Source organism: Tyto alba, unplaced genomic scaffold (assembly GCF_018691265.1).
Source record: "Tyto alba isolate M040663 unplaced genomic scaffold, T.alba_DEE_v4.0 Super-Scaffold_1, whole genome shotgun sequence".
In the NCBI taxonomy this organism is placed as follows: Eukaryota; Metazoa; Chordata; class Aves; order Strigiformes; family Tytonidae; genus Tyto; species Tyto alba.
The window spans coordinates 38,648,977-38,668,914 of record NW_024881261.1 but is presented as its reverse complement, the minus strand read 5'-3'; the positions used below and the strand labels follow the sequence as shown (position 1 = coordinate 38,668,914).

At 49.3% G+C, this 19,938-nt stretch overlaps 1 protein-coding gene across 2 annotated transcripts; it reads left to right on the top strand.

Annotated features, from left to right (window-relative positions):
• Positions 1-10,996: 10,996 nt before the first annotated feature.
• LOC104356056 (putative lysosomal acid lipase/cholesteryl ester hydrolase) lies at positions 10,997-19,627 on the top strand. Of its 2 annotated transcripts, XM_009967896.3 has the most exons (10): positions 10,997-11,153; positions 13,010-13,099; positions 13,669-13,834; positions 15,222-15,420; positions 15,679-15,788; positions 16,224-16,360; positions 16,800-16,943; positions 18,091-18,162; positions 18,889-18,954; positions 19,331-19,627. In XM_009967896.3, the coding sequence occupies exons 1-10, from the start codon at positions 11,100-11,102 to the stop codon at positions 19,562-19,564; spliced, it is 1,272 nt and encodes a 423-aa protein (XP_009966198.2). In that variant the 5' UTR covers positions 10,997-11,099; the 3' UTR covers positions 19,565-19,627. The 2 variants fall into 2 exon arrangements, with proteins under 2 accessions (XP_009966198.2, XP_032842600.1); XM_032986709.2 differs by lacking the exon at positions 18,091-18,162.
• Positions 19,628-19,938: the final 311 nt, after the last annotated feature.

Below are 19,938 nucleotides of genomic sequence, written 5' to 3'. Positions count from 1 at the left end.
GCAAGTCAGGCTCTTTGCAGGCGGCTTCAAGTCCAAAGTCTGTGATGGTCACCTGGGTTAGAGGAAAGCCCAGACCAGGACCGAACTGGGACACACTCATTTCACAGCACAATAATTCAGTATTCAAGTCAGGCTGTCTCCTTTCCAGGGCCAAACCAGCCTGTCTGGAGAAGATCCCTTTCACACCAGCTCCAGCTCTCTTCCTTGGATTCTGACTCATGAGCCTTAATGACAGAGTCTGTATTGGGAAATAGTTCAAGAACACCACTTTCTTTGGAAAGCAAATTGGTCTCATGCAGCAAGACACAAGATGATAGGTCTGTTGCCAATGGCTGCCTACATTTTGGTCTAAGGCGAGGTTGCCTGAGCAGCTTGCTCTTCCTGCAGCCACGTGCATGAGAGAGGAGGAGCTGCCCTGGCTGGAGAAGGTGTAGGTTTCTCATGCACACAGTGGCAGCATCCACTCTGTGGATGCTTATTTCTTCTTGACTTAGGGTGCCAGCACAAACGTCACCATCCTCCCTGAGAAATGGAGCCGCCCGTTCCCATGTGGTGGGAAGATCTCCATCTTACTCACTGATATGTTTGTTCAGTGCTACCGAAACAAGTAGGTTTTGATCTTGCAACAAATTGCTCTGAGGTGGTGACTGCAGGCCATAGAGATGTCCTGCCCTGGCTTCCATGGACCAAGCCTGTCCACAGCCCTGGAACGACAACGTCATCTCAGTTGAAGGAATGAGCGTCCGGGTGGGGAATCAGCCCAGCAGAAGACAGAATGGGTCACAAAGTGCTCATTTTGGGGTGGTATCACTAGTGAGAAGTGAGAAAATACCTCTGGCTCGGATGGACCCACGTTTATTGCGGTTTTGATCAACAGAATTATTGTTTATTTGTTTTCCCAAGTTTAAATGCTCACATGGAAGAGCAGGATGTGGCACTTTACAAGCACTTAATTTAATTACAGGGCCTTTGGGTGCCATTCTCCACACCCATCTGAGGTCCTGGAGGAAGCAGGCTGGTTCAGTAACTCAGTGCAAGGCTATAACTGCTCACATGGCGTTTCTTTGAGCACAAACATCAGGAGGCAAATTCAGGGCTCATGGTGCTGATAGCACAGTCCAAGCAACCCAAAAGTCGGCATTTATTTACCTGCAAACTTGTCACATAGCCTTTTTTCAAACTCTTTTACAGTGACTTGTGAAAACCAGAGCATGTATCGCTGGTACTTCTGGTTCATGGATGTTCAGCAGAAGTTTAGAGTTTTGAAAAATGCAGAGAGGACACAGTGCAGAACTAGTTTGGGGTTTTTCTGTGTCACCTGGGATATTGAAGAAACTGCAGTGAAACCCAAAGGAAGCACAAGAAATATGGAAGACTTGTAGGAACACTTCCATTGACTCAAGCACCTACAAACGTTTCTGCTGACAACCTTGCTGCTCACTGCACTCCTGCTTGGTCTGGATGGCCATGTTCGCAGCCTGTCCTGTTTTGAAAACAGCTACACGGAGGTGGCAAAATACCAGGCTAGGAATGCCCTGCCCTAATTGTCCTTTCAGGCAGCGTCAGGCATGGACCTGGCAAGGCAAACGTGGACATTCCTGCAAGAAAAGAGAGTGGGAACCATGCTGAGAAGTGCCATAGAACAAAGTAGCATTTAATCATCAATTTGACCAAGAAAAAGATCCAAGGCTCCTTTTACACCAGATGTTGTACCTTGAACGGAAAACCTCAACCACAGGTCCCCACGAGGAATGTAAACACAAGTAAAAGGTTAAGAAGTGGCAGGGAAAGCCACCAGCATGTGATTGCTAGAGCAAAAGCCATGCAAGATATTATTGGGTGCTAAAAAGGGGAATATTTCGCAAAAGCCTCCCATTTGGGGTAAGATGCTTTTGTACTCTAATGACTTCTACCTAGCCCTACAGCATTACCGGAATGGTATTTCCTGTATCAACACTCCTAAAGTGTTGTACTGGGAAAGCCCAACAGGATAAATTATCTCTTGTCCCGTGACCTGCAGAACAAGATCAACAGTTGGCAAAAGGTCCAGCACTACAGCCAGATTTTAGGGGGAAAGTAATTCTCAGCAGATATAAATAAGCACTGAAACAGGTGCCCAGAGCGTTGGTGGGATGTCCATCCCTGGAGACGCTCAAAACTGAACAGGTGCTCAGGAACTGAGCAGCCTGATCTAGTTGGAAATTCTCCCTGCTTTGAGACTTGTTAGAGAATAGAGACCTCCAAGGGTCTGTCCAACCAAAACTAGGTGCCTGCCTGAGGAAGACTAAAGAGCAGATGCTCATACACACACTGTTGGACCAGAGGACTGTTAGACAGATGAGAAAGTCCCCTGAGCAGAGTCTTCAGTGGAACAAACACCCACAGAGGAGTCTATCAGGGCCTTTGCAAGGTGGAGGACAGACAGGACTGCTTCGCTGAGCCACCCAGTTCCACAAAGAAGGGTCCTGTGTCACCTCAGGTGCCACAGAGGCTGTTGAAACTACAAAGGAGGGCACATGGGTACATTTGTCGCAGAAGTTAAGCAAGTATCAGTGTGCCCAAGTTCCACAAGCTTCTCCTGCTTAGCAGAAATGTCCATCTGTCCTCTAGACCGGCTGTTCCCTACCCAGACATCATCTTCACACGTGGCAGTCTCTTCCCTGGAGACCCTGTGAGGTTACAAGGCCTCCTGTAAGGCCCTAATTGTGCCTTTATGGTGTAAAGTATTTACTGCAAAGACTAAGTTTTGTCTCTTCCTTGCTCCATCAGTTGTAGACATTACTCTTACCAAATATGCAACATGACTAACACTGAGGGTGTCTGCGTAGGGCTCTGCGAACCCTCCGATGAGGGGTAGATGGCTGGTGGTTGTTTCGGTAGATTGAGAGTGGTGACTGTTCCTTACAGCTTCTCAAAACCTACAGGGCAGCCACACCTGCCCAGTAGCTGCATTCAGGTTTCTGTGCCTGCTGAGACCCACTTGCCATCACTGATGGCATCGCTCCTTGCCGGTCTCAGTCCAGCCGGGATCAGGGCGACGTGCCTAATAACAACAAACTCACTTCTGGTTTGAGAAGGGGGACCATTGCCAAGAGCCAATGCTACTAGCCTGTATGCAAGCCCCCAATTTATTAACCACTGTCTACATCTTCCATTTCTGTTTTTAGCATCCTACTGACCTCCAGATCTAGTCTGCTTACTGACCACTCGCTCATCACACGCTCCACAGGTGCTGTTCTGACCTGCAGCTCCTCGCACTTGCAACAGGGTGTTCCGCCCTCTTGCCTTATTTACCCACAACCATCCTTCTAGTCTGAGGGTCAGTTTACAATTTTGCTAACCACCAATTCTTCGTTCCCACGACTCCTGAATCCCACGCCTTCTGCCCATGGCCCAGGTCCCATGCAGACTCATGAGGAAGCATGGCAAGAGCTCATCTCAGTAGAGTCTCAGCAGCAATGTTGAGACCTTCAGGACATGCTCCCCTCCAGTACATTACCAATACCACAGCTTCCTGACAGCTAGAGCTGGTGGTACGGGCTGTGCTTTGGCCCAAAGCTCAACCTTTGGGTAACTCCAGGAGCCTGTGCAGGGCAGAGACACCCCTCTCGGTTAACTGCTGGTCCAGTAAGAGACCATTACAACCCATCAGTGCCAGTAAGATGCTGACCACCAGGTCCAAAGGCTGCTCATTCTTTTATTCCAGGAACAAAACGTGGCACCCAAGAAAGAACAGAGCATGTTAGCTTGGCATTCACAACAGATCAATGGTTAAGTCTTTGGACGAGAGGCTGGTGAGGCATAACTGGTAACTCCTACCTGCAGGGACCAGGTGCCCCTTGGCAGCTTGGCCATCAGCCTGGAGGTGTTTCCTGTAAAGCAGAAGTTGTTATCAGATAACAGGTGATGAGTCTGTCCTTGGAGGGAACAGGGCAAGGGGTAAGACAGACTCCAGCAACCACAGCAGAGCCACCTTGCTCTGGGGTGGCAGTGCCAGCCTCCCCAGCACCCCAAATCCTGGGGTACACACATTTGTTGGGCACCTCCAGGCATTGGAAAGCTGTCCCCAGCTCCTGGGCAGCTCTGGGCAGCTCAGCCCATGGTCATGGCACATCTAACAACATGCTGAGACTGGTCTTCTTGTGATACCTGTGGCTCTCCCCACTGCCCCCAGAATCCTTCACAACCTTCTGCTGCTTCCCTGGGGACCTCAAGGCTTCTGACATACAACTGCAGCAGCTTGGCTCCTGGTCAAGCTGACAGGTCATGTCTTGCTCTTCCAGGACCCTGCGAGCCCCGCAGCAAAAATGTATTTTGAGTCCTTTTATTTAGGGATGCATTCATTAACACTGGCGGCCACCTGAGTGCCACCCAACAGTTATTGTGAGAAGGTGGCTGTAGATGGCACCCCACACTACTTTCAGCTGAAAAAGGAGGAAAGATGTCACAGGGTGTACAAGCTGCACAGCTGGGCTGACACCAGCTCATCCCCAGCGCACATGGGCTGGACTCGGGCCACTGTGCATTGCTCAGAGACATGGGGATGTGGCTGGGGTATGAGGGAAGACTGCATCTGATAACCAGCAGCAGGAGCCAACAGTTGCATAGGTGTCTCCTAGGCAGGTGGCAGAATCCAGAGCAGACACCAGAACTACCTTGCCCACTGCATAAAGATGGGCTGGAAAGAGCTCTTATATTTGGTCATTATTCAAAGACCAAGGCTTCCCATAAAACCTGGATCCCAACCTTGTCCCAACCGAAAGCTGCCTTTCCCCCATCACTTCCAGCATCAGGGACAGCCTGCACCAGCAGATGAGAGCCTTGTCCCTTGACTTCCCCACCACCATGGCTTGGGCATCCAATACTAATTCAGTGACACCTCAAAGTCTTACCTCCTACTTCCAACCATGCTGGAGTCTGCAGTGGCTGTGGGGATGCTCTCCAAACCCTGCTCCTCCCTAGCCCAGCTCATGACCTTCAAGCTGTTGCTCTCTGCAGTGCTCACATACCATCCCCGGTGTGATCTGCTGTCACCAGAGCAGGCTCAGACACCTGAGATGCACAGAGCTCTGCAGGCAGACCTGCACAGATCTTCTTCTTGCAAAGCTCCCCAGAAAGCCCCCAGATGCAGCCAAAGCAGCTCCCACCAGGAAGCAGGCAGGGACACTCCCCACCAAGGGCAGCAGGTGGAAAGGAGTTAGACCCAGCTCTGCCCACGCTCCCTGTGTCTTCACAGGCAGCTTCTGGCCCCCAGGCTCATGCTCATCTACCTCAGTGTCTTGCGGCAAAGCCTGACGAGTCTTCCCCAGTCCTTCAGAGCGCCTTCCTTTCACATCCTCTCCAGAAATGCCTGAGACCCTCCATGCCTCTCTGCACAAGCTGTGAGCCCACAGCCCTCCCTGTGCCAACTCCAGCTATTTCTCTAGCCCCTGCCCCACCTCTTTAACTCCTCTTCCCAGACAGACTTGGCTGCTCCACAGGAAGGATGACTCTTCACCTGGCCCTCCCGCTACCTCAAGAGGAGATGCGTGCCTGGATGCAAGCTCTGGGAGTGGGTTATTCCATCTGCTTGGCACCGGAGAGGCAAAATCATGATGCTGTATCCAGCTTTGGGTTCCCAGGAACTAATGAGACACCCCCAAATCAGAGTAAGCCCAGGCACACCCTGGTGATGGTGGGTGGAGGCCAAGGCATGAGAGGAGAGGCATGCTCAGATGGAGATGAGGAGGCGAAGGGAACCCAGCATCTCCCCCTGACCAAAGGGGTCCTGGAGGCACCGAGGCCGGGCGCTGCTCAGAGGAGCACAGCAAGGGCCCCAGAGGCACCGGCACGAGCTCCCTGACCAGTTCAGGACTGACCAAAAGTTAAGGCATGCTGTTAAGGGCATTGTCTCTTAAATGCTGACGGGCTTGGGCATCAACCACCTCTCTAAGAATCCTATTCCAGTGTTTGACCACCCTCTCAGTAAAGAAATTCTTCCTAATGTCAAGTCTGAATCTGCCCAGGTGCAGCTTTGAACCATTCCCACGCATCCTGTCCCTGGATCCCAGGAAGAGCTCAGCGCTCCCCGCTCCACGTCCCCTCCTCATGAAGCTGCAGGGAGCAGTGGGGTCACCTCCTCCTCTCTGAACGAGACAGACCCCGAGCCCTCAGCCGCTCCTCACAGGACATGCCTTCCAGCCCTGTCACCAGCTTTGTTGCCCTCCTCTGGACACATTCAAGGGCCTTCACATTCTTCTTAAATGGTGGGGCCCAGCACTGCACACAATACTCCAGGTGAGGCTGCACCAACGCGGAACACAGCGGGACAATCCCCTCTCTTGACCGGCTGGTCACGCTGCGTTTGATGCACCCCAGGGTGCGGTTTGCCCTCTGGGCTGCCAGGGCACGCTGCTGACTGCTACTGACCCTGCTGCCCACCAGCACCCCCAGACTCCTTTCTGCAGGGCTGCTCCCCAGCCACTCCTCTCCCAGTTTACTCTGTCCTAGGTGCAGAATCCGGCACTTGGATTTGTTAAATTTCATCCCATTTAGCATTGTCCAATACTCCAATCTGTCTAGGTTGCTCTGCAAGGCCTCTTGTCCCTCAAGAGAGTCAACAGCACCTCCCAGTGTGGTAGCATCAGCAAACTTGTTAAGGGTACATTCAACTCCTGCATTCAGATTGTTGATAAACCTATTGAACAGCACTGGCCCTAGGACTGAGCTCTGAGGAACACCGCCGGTGACCGGTCAGCAGTCAGGTGTAGCCCCATTCACTACAACTCTTTGAGCTCTGCCCTTCAACCAGTTCTTCACTCAGTGTCCTCTGAACCTGCTCACCTCACAGTTGAACAAATGGTACAGAAGGATGCTGTGAGGGACAGTATAAAAAACCTTACTAAATTCCAGAAAAATATATCCACCACCTTCCCTTCATTCACCAGGCAGGTGACCTTATCATAGAAGGATGTCATATTATATTATACTATATTATATTATATTAGACTATACTATATTATATTATATTGGACTATATTATATTATATTATATTATATTATATTATATTACAATATTTATTATATTATATTTATTATATTTATTATCTTATAGTTAGTATAGTATAGTATTGTATTGTATTATATTATATTATAATATAATATTATATTATATTATATTATATTATATTATATTATATTATATTATATTATATTGTATTATATTATATTATATTATATTATATTATGTTATGTTATGTTATGTTATGTTATGTTATGTTATGTTATGTTATGTTATGTTATGTTATGTTATGTTGTGTTATATTATTATATTATTGCATTATATTGTATTGTATTGTATTGTATTGTATTGTATTATTATCTAATGTATTTAAAATACATTTTTAAACCTAGGAAATAAGCTTGGCTTTTAAGCTCAGAATTCTTAAGTTTTATCCCAGTTTTGTAAATGGATGTTTTTAATTGCTTTTGGACAGATAAGAGGAATATATACTTTCTCCAGTATTGACCTTCACTCTCCAGAATGAAAGCCTGGATTGTGCTGGGGTGCCGAGCCTAACAAGCCCCCTACACCATCTCCCTCACTAGCTGATACCCGATACGTGCTTCATGCTGCAGCCTGTCCCCGTTCAGGGCCAGATGTTGGGCCGAGCTTGCAGCTGCCCGACATAAACACCCTTCTACACCTCTCTGCCTGGCTGGGGATGCCAAGGCAGACCAGACCTCCCACCAGCTGCGCGCTGCAGTATGCACAGGTCTCCATTCTGCAGGCGGCAGATAAGTCTGTCAGCGAGAAAATTATGATGCTTTGAGATCTGATTGAGTCTGGTTTTCTTGACTCACTTATGCCTTAATAGTGCATGTAGTAATTCACCCTGAATTAAGGACATTCTGGGGGCCTCCCAGCCCAAATTTATCAGTGCTGTGGGAGAGGTGGGGAGTATCCTAAGGGCTGGAACACTGGCAGTGGTGGGATACCAGCTGGGACTGGTGCACAGAGGGGTGAGGGGATGGGACGAGGGGCACATATGCATCCCGGTGGTGCACAAAGCCTCAGTAGATACGCTGGATCCTCTCTGGAGAGTCTCTATCCTGCAGCGTGTCATGGTCTGCGAGCTGGAAATCTCTGGGAACACCTTGCTGGAGGCTCAGCTCCTGCTCTGCTCTCTCTCCATCAGACTCAAGTAATAGGGGAAGTAACGTGGCCCCAGACTTGATGCAAGGACCAGGAGTGGCCATAGCTCCACCAGGAACCTCTCTGATGTCCTGTCCCCAAAATGAAGGCAAGTTATGTTGGAGTTAATATATGCTGGGAGGAAGGGGGAATGATTTCCTGTCTTGGCATATTTGATCCCGATTTTCCACCTTTTCTCCTCTCCCTGCAGGGGAAAAGACACGCTCAGGTCTGAGTCAGCACTCACGCGAGGGTGAGCCGGGATGGGAGGGATTTTGGCACTGCCTCCAGCTAGTCTTTAGTAAAAAACAGTCATTACACCTTCAAATCAAGGTGGAATTATTTAGGCTTTCCAAAGAACGCACGGTTGCATTTCAGCAAGATCAGCTTGGCCAGCCCTGGGGGGTATCGACACCAGGAGAGGTGACAGGAGCCCACGAAGCCAGCACCGGGTGGCTGCGGCGTGCCGGTGCGTGGGCATGCTGCCCAGGAGCAGAGCGGCAGCGTCGAAAGCAGCGCTGCCAAAAATGACACCCACCGCCCACGGCACCCCTCGCCGTCCCCGCAGGGAGCTCCTCAGCCACCGGGCAGCTGCTGGCCAAAGGCGTTGCCAGTTGGGAAGGGTTGGAGTCTGTGGGAGAAGTGCAGGATGGGCAAAAAAAAAAACCTAACGAGGGCTGTGATAAGCACACGTGGAAATAATTGACCAGGTGGAGGTAACTGAAAATTGGGTGGGCACAGACACCCAGCAGAGAAAGTCACCTCTCACCATGGACCAGACAGGCACCCTTTGTGCTCAGTAAGAAAAGACACGTCCTCCCACCGAAACTGCACACAACGGCCGGTGAGCGTGGAAGGTGGCTTCATCCCCAGCTTCTTCCCTCCCCACGGATGGGTTTCTTTTTCATTCTCTAAAAAGCGCCCCCAGAAGTGTCATGGAAGAGTGTCCTAGACCACTTAAAGAATTAGTCAAAGGGAATTTGTGATTTTGCACAAACTGTGATATTGTGCAAAAGTGATCTTAATGTTATTTTGTAAAAGTACAACTTAACAAAGTTCTATGGCAAGGCTCACTCTGTTACTTAGAGTAACATACAAAGGAAAGAATTGTTTTGAAACTATTTATACAGAGACCGAAGACGTAAAAATGGTAAGGGAGACCCTCCCATTGAGTCATGAGGTTCAGACTGGACCCCCTTGTTTTCTAAACTCCTTTTCAGAGAGGAGTCTAGGTGCAGCTGGATCCAGACTTAGTCCCAGATGTGTTCAATAGTTTATATCAATAGAATCAATATGAAGGGGAAGGAAAACATCTTGTTATTACGCCAATTTGTTAGGGAATGATTGATTATGGATCCTACACAGTTTTGAGGTAGCAGCAATTTTTAAGATTTATTAACACTGTTATGGTAAACCACAAGATTAGGTTGAATGCTTTTTCACAATACTTAATCATTGGCTAATTATCAGGGTGATTTAATAAAATTTGTTATAATTAACATTATAAAGTCTCCTAAATTGAATGCACACGCAGACAGAGGTATAAAGGTTAACCTGTGAGAGTAAATTATTGGGACTAAATGACCTTTGGAACTTCATGAAATCTGATTGTAGTGAATTACTCATTGCTCTCCTTCATCATTATGTGTCAGCAGGTGATCTCTGAACCCTTTGTCTTTGTTGGCATCTCTCAGCTTGGAAATCTTTACAAAATCTATTCTTGGAAATCCTCGTGAAATCGGCCCTGAGAGGCATCCCAACTCAGAGGGAGATACCAAGTCCCAGCCTGCTGCTATCCCAGAGACCCCAAAAAGTGTCACTGAGGATCGCTATTTATAGCATTCACTTTATAGATGATAGACTTCGGTCAGTATTTTTTTCATTTTGGCCACAATTCTTGCCAGGTAATTCTGATACCATCTTCCAGAGCAGGCTACAATCCAGGCAGCAGGAGTTTTAGGTACAGTTCCCAGGCAACAGGAGGTTAGGGTAGCTTCAGGTAGGTTCAGGTACACTCAGGGAGCAACTAATTGTCCTCACTCACTGTCAGGCAGCAGGAGTTTTGGGTACAGTTAGGGAGCACCTAATTGTCCCCACTCCCTGCACTTACATAAAAGACAAGAAAGTGCCAGATGACCCCAGCTCACTGCACTTGCAGCCAAGGCAAGAACACAGTGTTGGCTGGTCCTGGCATCACAACATGACCCAGGGGGTCTGCACTGCCACAGGCACTCATTATGGGGACTGGGAGGGTTTGCATCTCCAGGCAGGGGATCATTACCTGCCAGGAGGCAACAAGAAGAGCCGAGCAGAGCTGGGTGGCTTCCCCACAGGAGCTTTCTGGGGGGTGAGCTAGGCTGGCGCCCCGCAGCACCCAGAGAACCAGCAGCAGCCCCACGGACGCTGCTGAGCCCCATGCACCAACACCAGCTCCTCGCACCAAGGCCAACCCCACCACCAGCCCCTCGCACCAGTGCCAGCCCCCTACACAAACACCAGCTCTGTGCACCAACACCAGCCCCGTGCACCAGTGCCAGAGCTGTGCACCAATGCCAGCCCCACGCACCAAAGCCAGCCCCGGTGCAGATGGAGAGTGGTCCAGAGGCTGCACGTCCTCCCATCCACAGGGGTCCCTGGAGATGTCAGACGATACTGTGCTGCATCGAGTGGAAATAACCAATTTTCTACAGCTCTCAACTCTTCTGTAGTGCCACTAATACATTCCCAAGAGAGCCCAGGTAGGAAGGGTGTCTCCTTTCAGAGCAGATTCCAGCCCTCAGGTAAATTACATGTTTGCAGGAGGAAGGATTAGAGGGAGTGGCAGCCTGTGATGCTCCCGAATGCGTGGAGCAGAGGGAATAACATCCCAATGCCTGGTGGGTGAGAGCGGTGTGCTCGGGCGGCAGGGACCTCCTGCTTGGCTGACATGAGGAAGAAAGACACCCACACCTCGCCTGCTGCAGCCCCCGGACCGCGACAGGTAATTCTTCCTTCTTGGGTGCCTCTGCCTTTGCACAGGCTGCCAGCAAAGGGCCATCCCTGGGGACATCAGGAGACAGCTGTAGGTAGCTGAAGAGCTCTGTGGACGGGAGAGCAGGGCTTCCCCAGAAGTCCTGGGTCGGAAGAAAAGTTGCTTTGGCTCGTGGGAGGGGGAGTGGGAGCGCTCGGGGGCCAGGACCGTGCTGCTGGTGGAAGAGGTTTCACCCCGCTGCACCTCTCGGAGGTCACTGGGAGCAATCAAGGTCTGCTGAGCTGAGGGACCCTGCACAAAGGGAATATTTCTGCAGGTTGGCTGTTGGGAGGAAAGGGCCGTCCTGGGCAAGGCACTTCCCTTGAATTTGCATGCTATTCTCCTGACATTATGCCACAAGAATGCTTCCTGCCTCTCCTTGCTTTTCCGAAAGGCTCAGTCTTAAAAGTAATGAGACCAGAGCCTCCTGGGGCCAGGCAGCTGCCGAATGGCTGTGTTGCCATCCTTGCTGTGCCTGCGTGTCCCAGAGACCTGCGTGCACCTCAGAAACATCTTGGAATGATCCCTCAGCTGCCTTCCCCGGGGGAAAGAGAGCCCTGCTGCTCAGCCGGGATGTCGGGAGCGACAGGCAATGCAAGGAGGGGTCTCAGCCCTGAATCGCAGCCCAGGGGGGGTCAGGGAGGAGGTGGGGAACCCTTCTTTCCCCAAAGTGGGGAGCAGCCATGGGAGGTGGGGTGTCAGGGTCAGGGCTCTGCTGAACCAAGCCACAGCCACCCCGACCTCATGCTGGCAATACCCCGCTCTGAGCAGGAGGGTGGACAAGGGGTATCCCGAGGTCCCCTCCAGCAGAGCGGCAGTGCCCGTGTGACCCTCCACGTACCCGCTCCAGGGACAGCAAAGGGAGCAGGCGACCTTCTCCCCACCTGCAAAACCTCCTCCTGCAGCATGGGAGGCCGGCTGCACCAGCAGAAGAGAGAGGGGACCGTGAGGGCTATCAGGGAAGCAACAGAAACCTGCTCGCAGTTCTCCTTTCTTTCCCCGGGAAGATATCTGCAGGGAAGCAATGAGGTGGATGCAAGATACCTGGCGCTGGCATCTGGCCACGGCCACTGCTTCCCACGCAGCCCAGCACGGGCACATGCCTTCAGCAGGGATTTGGCAGGGCTCCTTGCTATGAGCACTGTGCAATTTAACTGTTTAAGTGGGTCACACAAAAGCTGAAGCAGTATTTCTCTTGCAAATTTGTTGTCTCCAACAAATAAAATGGCAGCAAAACCCTTCCCAGGAAGAACAGTGCATCTCCTGGGACATTATCTCGCTCAGGTTTGCTAAAACAGCTCAGGTGTGTCCCAGGATCTCTTTCAGCTATAAGGAGAGTCTAACCAAATAGCATTATTTGATTTCATGTTAGGAGCAAAACCTCCATGTTCCTGCCACTTAAAACTGGGTGGTTTACTCCTAATTAGTTCAGCTAACAGTTTAACCAAATAATCTATTCTTCCGACTATCTGTGCCATCATTTTAAATAAATAGTTTATAATCATCCCCTCAAAAACCAAATTTGCCTAGGCACATATAGCTGCATACATACACGTGAATTTTTCTGACTACAAGGATCTGATGGAGAATGTGTGATTAAAATGTGATGGAGTTTGGACTCTGGCCATTGTTCAAGATAAGCAAAATGAGTCATTTTTAGAACCAGTTAGAGGTTTTCAAATTTAAAATTATTTCACCTGTTGAGTGGTCAGACTGATATACTAACAGAATTGTAGCGCGTGCCAAGTGAAGTGTGTGCACTCTGGGGCTTCTGTGTCACTACCATCAGTGTCTCTCACGCTCATCGTGTTGACAATGTTTTGCAGAGCACCATGAAGTGGCTGTTTGTGACCATTGCTTATTTAATGTGCATCAGTGAAACGTCAGATGCAAGTCCCGAGACGTCCATGGATGTTGTAAGTAACTGACTTCTCTCCCTTCATTTCCAACTGGGGCATGCAAGCCACCTATGCTGCCATCATCTGGGGAGGACCCATGGTCTCTGAGTATGGACCTTCAGCAGGGTTTGGTAACAGGGTTTTATTAGAGCTTTCGTCTCCCTGTGCTTAAGTGCACAGAGATTTATGGCAGACATTTACGGGGAAGTTTGGTCCAAGTGAACAGGCTTGGTCAATTCAGCTGTCTCAGGTTTGGAGCTTCACTGTTGTTGCTTCCCTGCTCTCCATAAACGTTGATTGCAACACGAAAAGTGGCACTGGGTCTTCCTTTGCCAGACCTGCTCAGGGGGTGAGGGAAACTCACGCCTGCCAAAAATTTTAGCTGAAGTCATGACATCACTGCAGCGTTGGTGGAAGGGACCTTAGGAGGTCCCTACTCCACCCTCCTGCTGACAGCAGGAGTCATCACCACCAGCTCAGGGCAACCACTGTTGGTTTCACCCAGCCAAGCCCTGACACCCTCCAGGATAGAGACCCCCCACCTCCCTGGGGACCCGTCCTCCCACGCTGTCCTTTCCTTCCCGTAGGGTGAAATTGTCCGCTACCATGGGTACCCCTATGAGGAGCATGAAGTGGTGACAAAAGATGGCTACTACCTCACCGTGCAGAGGATTCCTCATGGCAGAGACAACGCAGGAAGCGTGAGCACCTCCCATGAAGCAGAGGCACAAGGCTCCAGCATGTTCTGTCCCCGTAAGTGCCATGAGAAGTTCTGCCTCATCCAGGGACCTTGACTCCCGAGAGCTTCGCTGGGCTGGAGTAGGTCAGGGCTGCCTCATCATGGGATGGGCCCTCAAGGAGACAACTTTCCCGCTTGGATTAGCCTTGGGAGCAGGAGAAATGCAGGTGCCCACCAACACCAGCCTTCTTGTTCCGAGAGTATCTGCTCCAAAGAGGAAGGAAAAGATAAGGACAATGAATGGGACAGAGAAATCTTGCCCCAGGCTTTATCCCAGCTCTAAGCCAGCCAGTGGAGCAGCAAAGCACCATTTGTCAGCAAAAAACCCTACAGGTCCAATCCAATGCCATCTCACCATTTTGGCTCCTTTCTGTTCTTCACTTGAACAGCTGTTTCAAAGTGGAAGGGGTGATGCTCCTTTCTTGTCAGGGTGTCTCTCTCCTGGGAAACAAGAGGACTGGTGTATGAACATGGCACACAGGTGTAAAAAGCCAGATCTCCATTCAGGACAATTTGTCCTCTGCTGTCCAGAGTGGAAATGTGAGTCTTATCTTGAGGGTCAAAAAAACAACAGAAAAAAGAGGAAACAAAGGGGGAAAAAAAAAAAAAAAAAAAAAAAAAGGAAGGGAAAGTCACTTTCATTTCAACTTTTTCATGCTACGACCTGTGGTCACCCTATCATGTGAATTCTGATATCCTCGCAATGACCTTGTTGTGGCTGTGAAGTTGGACCTGCTTTGAGCAGGGGATTGGAGCAGACACCTCCAGAGGTCCTTTCCAAACTAAACCTTTCCATAATCTCTCTTCCACTCTCTTTCCACAGTACTTCAGGCTTCCCAGTCCTTTGTAAAAAAGATCTTAAGTTTGTTCTGGGGAGCTGAGACTTGCCTATATGGCTTAAAGTGGGCACAAGTGGGTGAAGAAGATGCCCTTGACCCCTCCGGTACCAGTGTTTCTTGCAATGGGGCATCACGGTGTTGCTGTGCCATGGGAGGTGCTTAGACTCTGCTGGGTTGTCAGTGTCTTCTGGTCAGATCCAGAGTACCTGAGCCAAACAAAAGGCATTGTGAGGAGGGTGGTCTCCATGCAAAGGCCATAGACAGTGTCCAGACAGACACGGGGCTCAGTTTCTTTCTTCCTGGGAGCATAATTTACTAAGCTCCACTCAGTGTGGAGTCCAACCTTACTTTTCAGCTTCGATATATCAATTTTCTCTGCCCTGGGATGACCAAAGCGCCTACTTCCAAAGCACCTCTCCAAAGAGGCTGAGGACACGGGTGACCATCTACCTCCCTGCACTGGTGTCACTTCCCCAGAGGGTTGCTGCCAAAGCAATACCTGGATGTGAACAGTCAATTTTGCTAGCGGTCAGAAAAAATGATCCTCTTCTTCTTTCTTCAGTTCCAAAGCCCACAGTCCTCCTGCAGCATGGCCTGGTGTTGGAGGGAAGTAACTGGGTAACCAACTTGCCCAACAGCAGCCTGGGCTTCATCCTCGCTGACGCCGGCTACGACGTCTGGATTGGAAACAGCCGGGGGAACAGCTGGTCGCGAAAGCACAAAGAGTTTGAGTTTCACCACCAGGAATACTCAGATTACAGGTATTTTCTGTGAAACTGCAGGGTGGGCAGGTACCTGATACCCTCAGCAGAGTCCCCAGGCCAGAGGAGCAGCACCACTGACAGTCGCACCATCTGCCAGCAGGCATAAACTGACACCACCAAGTCGCCGTCGGGGTGTCAATACCTGCCGGAGCCCTTGCCTGCTCCCCAAATAGTCGTGGTGCTACTTGCTGTGTCCTGCCCATCGCTTCCAAAATCAGCAACAGTAATTTCGTCGCTTGCCTGTCTCCACTGCAGCTTTCATGAGATGGCCATGTATGACCTTCCAGCAACAATCAACTATATTCTGCAGAAGACCGGACAGGAGCAGTTATACTTTGTGGGTTACTCTCAAGGCACCACCACAGGTACTTAAAAGGAGATCAGATCACTGTCAGAGTCACATTAGCTGTGTATCCTCCGTTTGGGAGTGCTCTTCTGAGAGCCTGGACAGGGAGGGTAACGTCCAGACACATCCAAACAACAAAGGAAAACGAGCAGGTAAAAATCTCTGTTTGCTCTAACGGAACCGTTTTGAGCAGCGAGTGCCCCAAAACGGTTGCAAAAATGGCTTTTTGTGCATCCCACTGCTGCCAGAGCCCCAGGAAGGGCTTGTGGGGAGCTGCAGCTGGGATGAGCAGTCAAGCTGGGAGCTGAAACGCATCAGCAGCAAATGCTTCGGGTCAAGTCACCAATCTGTTAGAGTCACCTCCAAGGGGCCTTTTGATGGTCACATACACCAAGGAGTAAACAACTCCTTCGGAAATAACAGGGCAGGGTCTGCTTCCTTCTCTCTCCCACAGGTTTCATTGCGTTTTCATCCATTCCTGAGCTGGATCGCAAAATCAAGATGTTTTTCGCCTTGGCTCCTATCACCACAAACTCAAATATGAGGTCACCCTTGGTAAGGGTGTTTGACCTTCCCGAGGGGATGGTTAAGGTACGTCCTCACCACACGCTTATCTGGAGTAAAAGGGAAGGAGGGAATGGGAAGGTCTCGTCACCCGAGACATGCAGTGTTTGCACATCACTTCCATTTCCCTGTCCTCTCTTTGCCCTTTGCATTGAGCAGGTACATTTGTGTCTACTCTCTTGAGCTTGTGGGGCGTTGAACAGTGTAAAGCATCCTCCTGTCCAGCCCTCATCAGAGAAGAGGCATTTCTAGATGGTGTTTTTGGGTCCATCCTCCTAGGAGAAACCTCTTCTAGGAAGATCAGTGCTTTTCCAGGGCCATGGCCATTTCTGAAAAGCCAAAATTACAAAGCACAGCAAAGCTGTGGCAAGGAAGACAGCAACTTTCTGGGGTGAGCAGAGGTGGGAGTGTCTAGAGGGAAAAGAGGAACAGGAACCACCCTGATCAACGCCTTTGGCTTTCTTAGCTCATTTTAGGGCACACGGTGGTCTTCGATAAGGGTGAGATCTTGAAGCAAATGATTTCCAGTCTATGCAGCTACTCCATCTTTAAAAGCCTTTGCTCCCTGGTCCTTTACTTGCCTGGCGGGTTTACCAACAGTTTAAATGTGGTAAGTACATTCCAGCTTACTTTTTAAGTGATCCGTTGTTTGAGTCCAAGTTGTCAACTAGCTGCCTTCACCTGGCCCCTTGCCTCTTCGATTCGTAAACAAATCTGGTCATTGCATCAGCATTTTGCAACCTGACCATTGAGTTGGCCATTGTGACACTCTTGCATCGGTACCAGAGGGAATCCCAAAGTGTGCACAAGGTCATGTGTCCACCAGTCACGTTGTCTCCCCCACGAGGATGATGCCAAAGGGGAGAGCACAGAAATTCATCCAGTGCTCAGGGCTCACCCAGGGTTTCTCTTTCACTAAGTGATTTGTAATTTCACATGCGTTTTAATATCAAAATGGGCACTTATGGAATGAGTTCCCCTTCGATCCACTACTAGGAGAGGTGGGGCCTCAGTCTATCATCCCTTAAAACATATTTATCCCCAGATCAGAGCTATTCCCTGTCACAGAGCCATAGAAAAGTCCAGGCTGGAGGTACCAGAGTGGGGGTCTCTGGCCCGACCCCACTCCCACCAGGGCCCACACCACAGGGACATGTCCAGGTGAGCTGGATGGACCCAGGGGTGCCCCACTCACTTGGGGAAGGGCTAATTCCTTGAGGCCAGACAAGATTTCAAGATCCAGATCCTGCCACAAGCTGCTCGTGAGTAAAATTGGAGACAGGTTCACGTAAAGTACCAACCAATAACAGCTTGATCATGGATGGAGTTGGAGCTGGGCCACTGTTTCTCAAGGAAAGTGTTGGTGTAATTTCTTAATATTCCAATGAGGAAATGGATTAGAAACAACATGTAGAGATGCTGTGAGGAGTTGCACACTGTCTTTGCGAAAGGATCCTGTGCACAAGACGCAAGGCTTTATTTCGTGGTTTGAAAATGACTTAGACTCATAACATGACCCAGCGTCCCGTGCAAATTGCTTGGCTTACTGGAGGGAGCTCTACAGCACCCTTCGTGTTGCTGTCTGCAGCATGTGTTCATGTGGCATGTGAGCTTCAGAGAGCTAGGACAAAGCGGTTTGTACAAATGGCTAGCCTGTGTGAGTGAAAGACCTGTGTGGCTACTGAACACAGTCAGTTTTATTTCTAATGGGATTTCCCTCCATGCAGAGAATAAAAGTCTCCAATGGTTTCTTGCAGAGCCGCATAGATGTCTACCTGTCCCACTACCCTGATTCAACATCCCTAAAAAACATGTTACATTGGCGCCAGGTAATATTTCCTGCTGCAGAATAAGATCATATGAAACTATGGCCCATGTTCTCTTCTCTCAGCTACTGAGGACCTCTTCTCAGTGCTCGGGTATAATTCTCCATTGCTCTCCCTGCAGAGCTATACTAGAAAGGGGAAAGTTGGCGTGAAACACTGGGGCAAATGCAGTTCTTTTGGGCATGACTTTCAGTGAAAGATGATCAGGAGTCTTTGAAGCTGGTAGGAGATGGAAGCAAAATCTGGTAATAACCCAGCACAGGAGATGCTGGAGTAAAGGCTAAATGCTGAGAGTCAGTAGAGCCAACTAACCATTGAAAACATGCACAGATTCATATACTTCTGTTGTAGACATTGGCTGTGACAGACAAAGGAAATTTGCCCAAAGGTCAGATTTGTGCCTTCTTTGAGGCTAGCTCCTGGTTGTACACAAAATGCACGGTGGGTTTCTGGGGTGCCCGCCTCCAGCCATCGACATTCTGCAGCTCGCCAGCCACCCGAGAGAGGAGGGATGAAGGGTATGAGCAGTGCCAGGCAGTCTTGCAGGCCATGCTGAGATCTTCCTGGGAGTTGAGCTCTCCTCCCAACAGACAACATCACACATAACAAATAGCATCTTCAGGCCTTAGTGGCAAGAGAGGGCAGTGCAGTTCCCCAGTCACCTCTTTTACCTTTCTCATGGTCCCCTTTAATTCATGGACAGTAAACACAGCTCTTCTCCTTTTCCAGCTCTATCAAACAGGGGAATTCAAATGTTATGATTACGGCAGTGACAACATGCTTCATTACAACCAGGTAAGAGAAACCCATTCTCATTTATCAGTTTTAATAGAAAATAGAAATAAAAAGGAAAACGTAAAATTACAATTAAAATATTGCAGTGGCTGAGACTGAATTTTACCAGATTTAGGGAATTTACCTTATATGGTCAAACAGATTTGTATCTTTCTTACAAAAAAGAGGTCTGTGATGTTGTTCAGTGATGACTTTTTGACCCTCTGATGAAAAGCAAAGGAGCCCAAGGCATAGTCAGGATCTCTGGTGGTAGTTTCTGTACTGTTTATTGAGTTAGGGGAGAGATTCCAAGCAGCACTCAGGAATATTTTGAATTTTTTACTTGCCTGCGGCCTCCCAGGCTTTCCTTTCTCAAGTCACACTATTTGTTTTCCAGACCACACCTCCCTTCTACAAGCTGGAAAATATGAAAGCCCCGGTTGCAGCATGGTATGGTGGCAGGGACTGGATTTCAGTCCCCGAAGATGTAAACGTCACATTGCCTCGTATAACCAATGTGGTATACAAAAAGTACATTCCCGAATTCGTCCATTTTGATTTCCTTTGGGGTATGCAAGCATACGAACAAGTATACAAAGAAATTCTTGAACTGATGGAGAAGAGCAACTAAAGTTGGACCAGTGACAGTAATTATTGGTTTCTCGTTCGACTTCTGAGTCTCCTTTTATTTGGGGAAAAAAAAAAAAAAAAAAAAAAAAAGGTGAAGTAAAAAAGAGGGGGAAAAGGCTCATTAAACTGCTGTGCTTGGTTTGGATTAATATTACTCTGTCAAGTGAGGAAAACAAGCCAATCCAGTGATCAGGAAAGCATGTAGGATTTAGGTAAAATATGTTGAGGTCCTTGCAGAAGTTGGGCATGGCCCTCAGACCCTGAGTCTCCCAGGTGCCTCACTCATGCGGGTTTCCAGCAACAAGCAATTCAGTGGAACTTGACTCCTCGTTGCCTTTGTGGGCTCTGACCTCTCTATGCTTGTGTTCCCAGCTG

Coding starts and splice junctions, on each gene's coding strand:
- LOC104356056 (XM_009967896.3), top strand. CDS start 11,100: ATGAGGAAGAAAGACACCCACACCTCGCCTGCTGCAGCCCCCGGACCG. Junction 13,100..13,668: donor CCGAGACGTCCATGGATGTT/GTAAGTAACTGA, acceptor TCCTTCCCGTAG/GGTGAAATTGTCCGCTACCA. Junction 13,835..15,221: donor CTCCAGCATGTTCTGTCCCC/GTAAGTGCCATG, acceptor TTCTTTCTTCAG/TTCCAAAGCCCACAGTCCTC.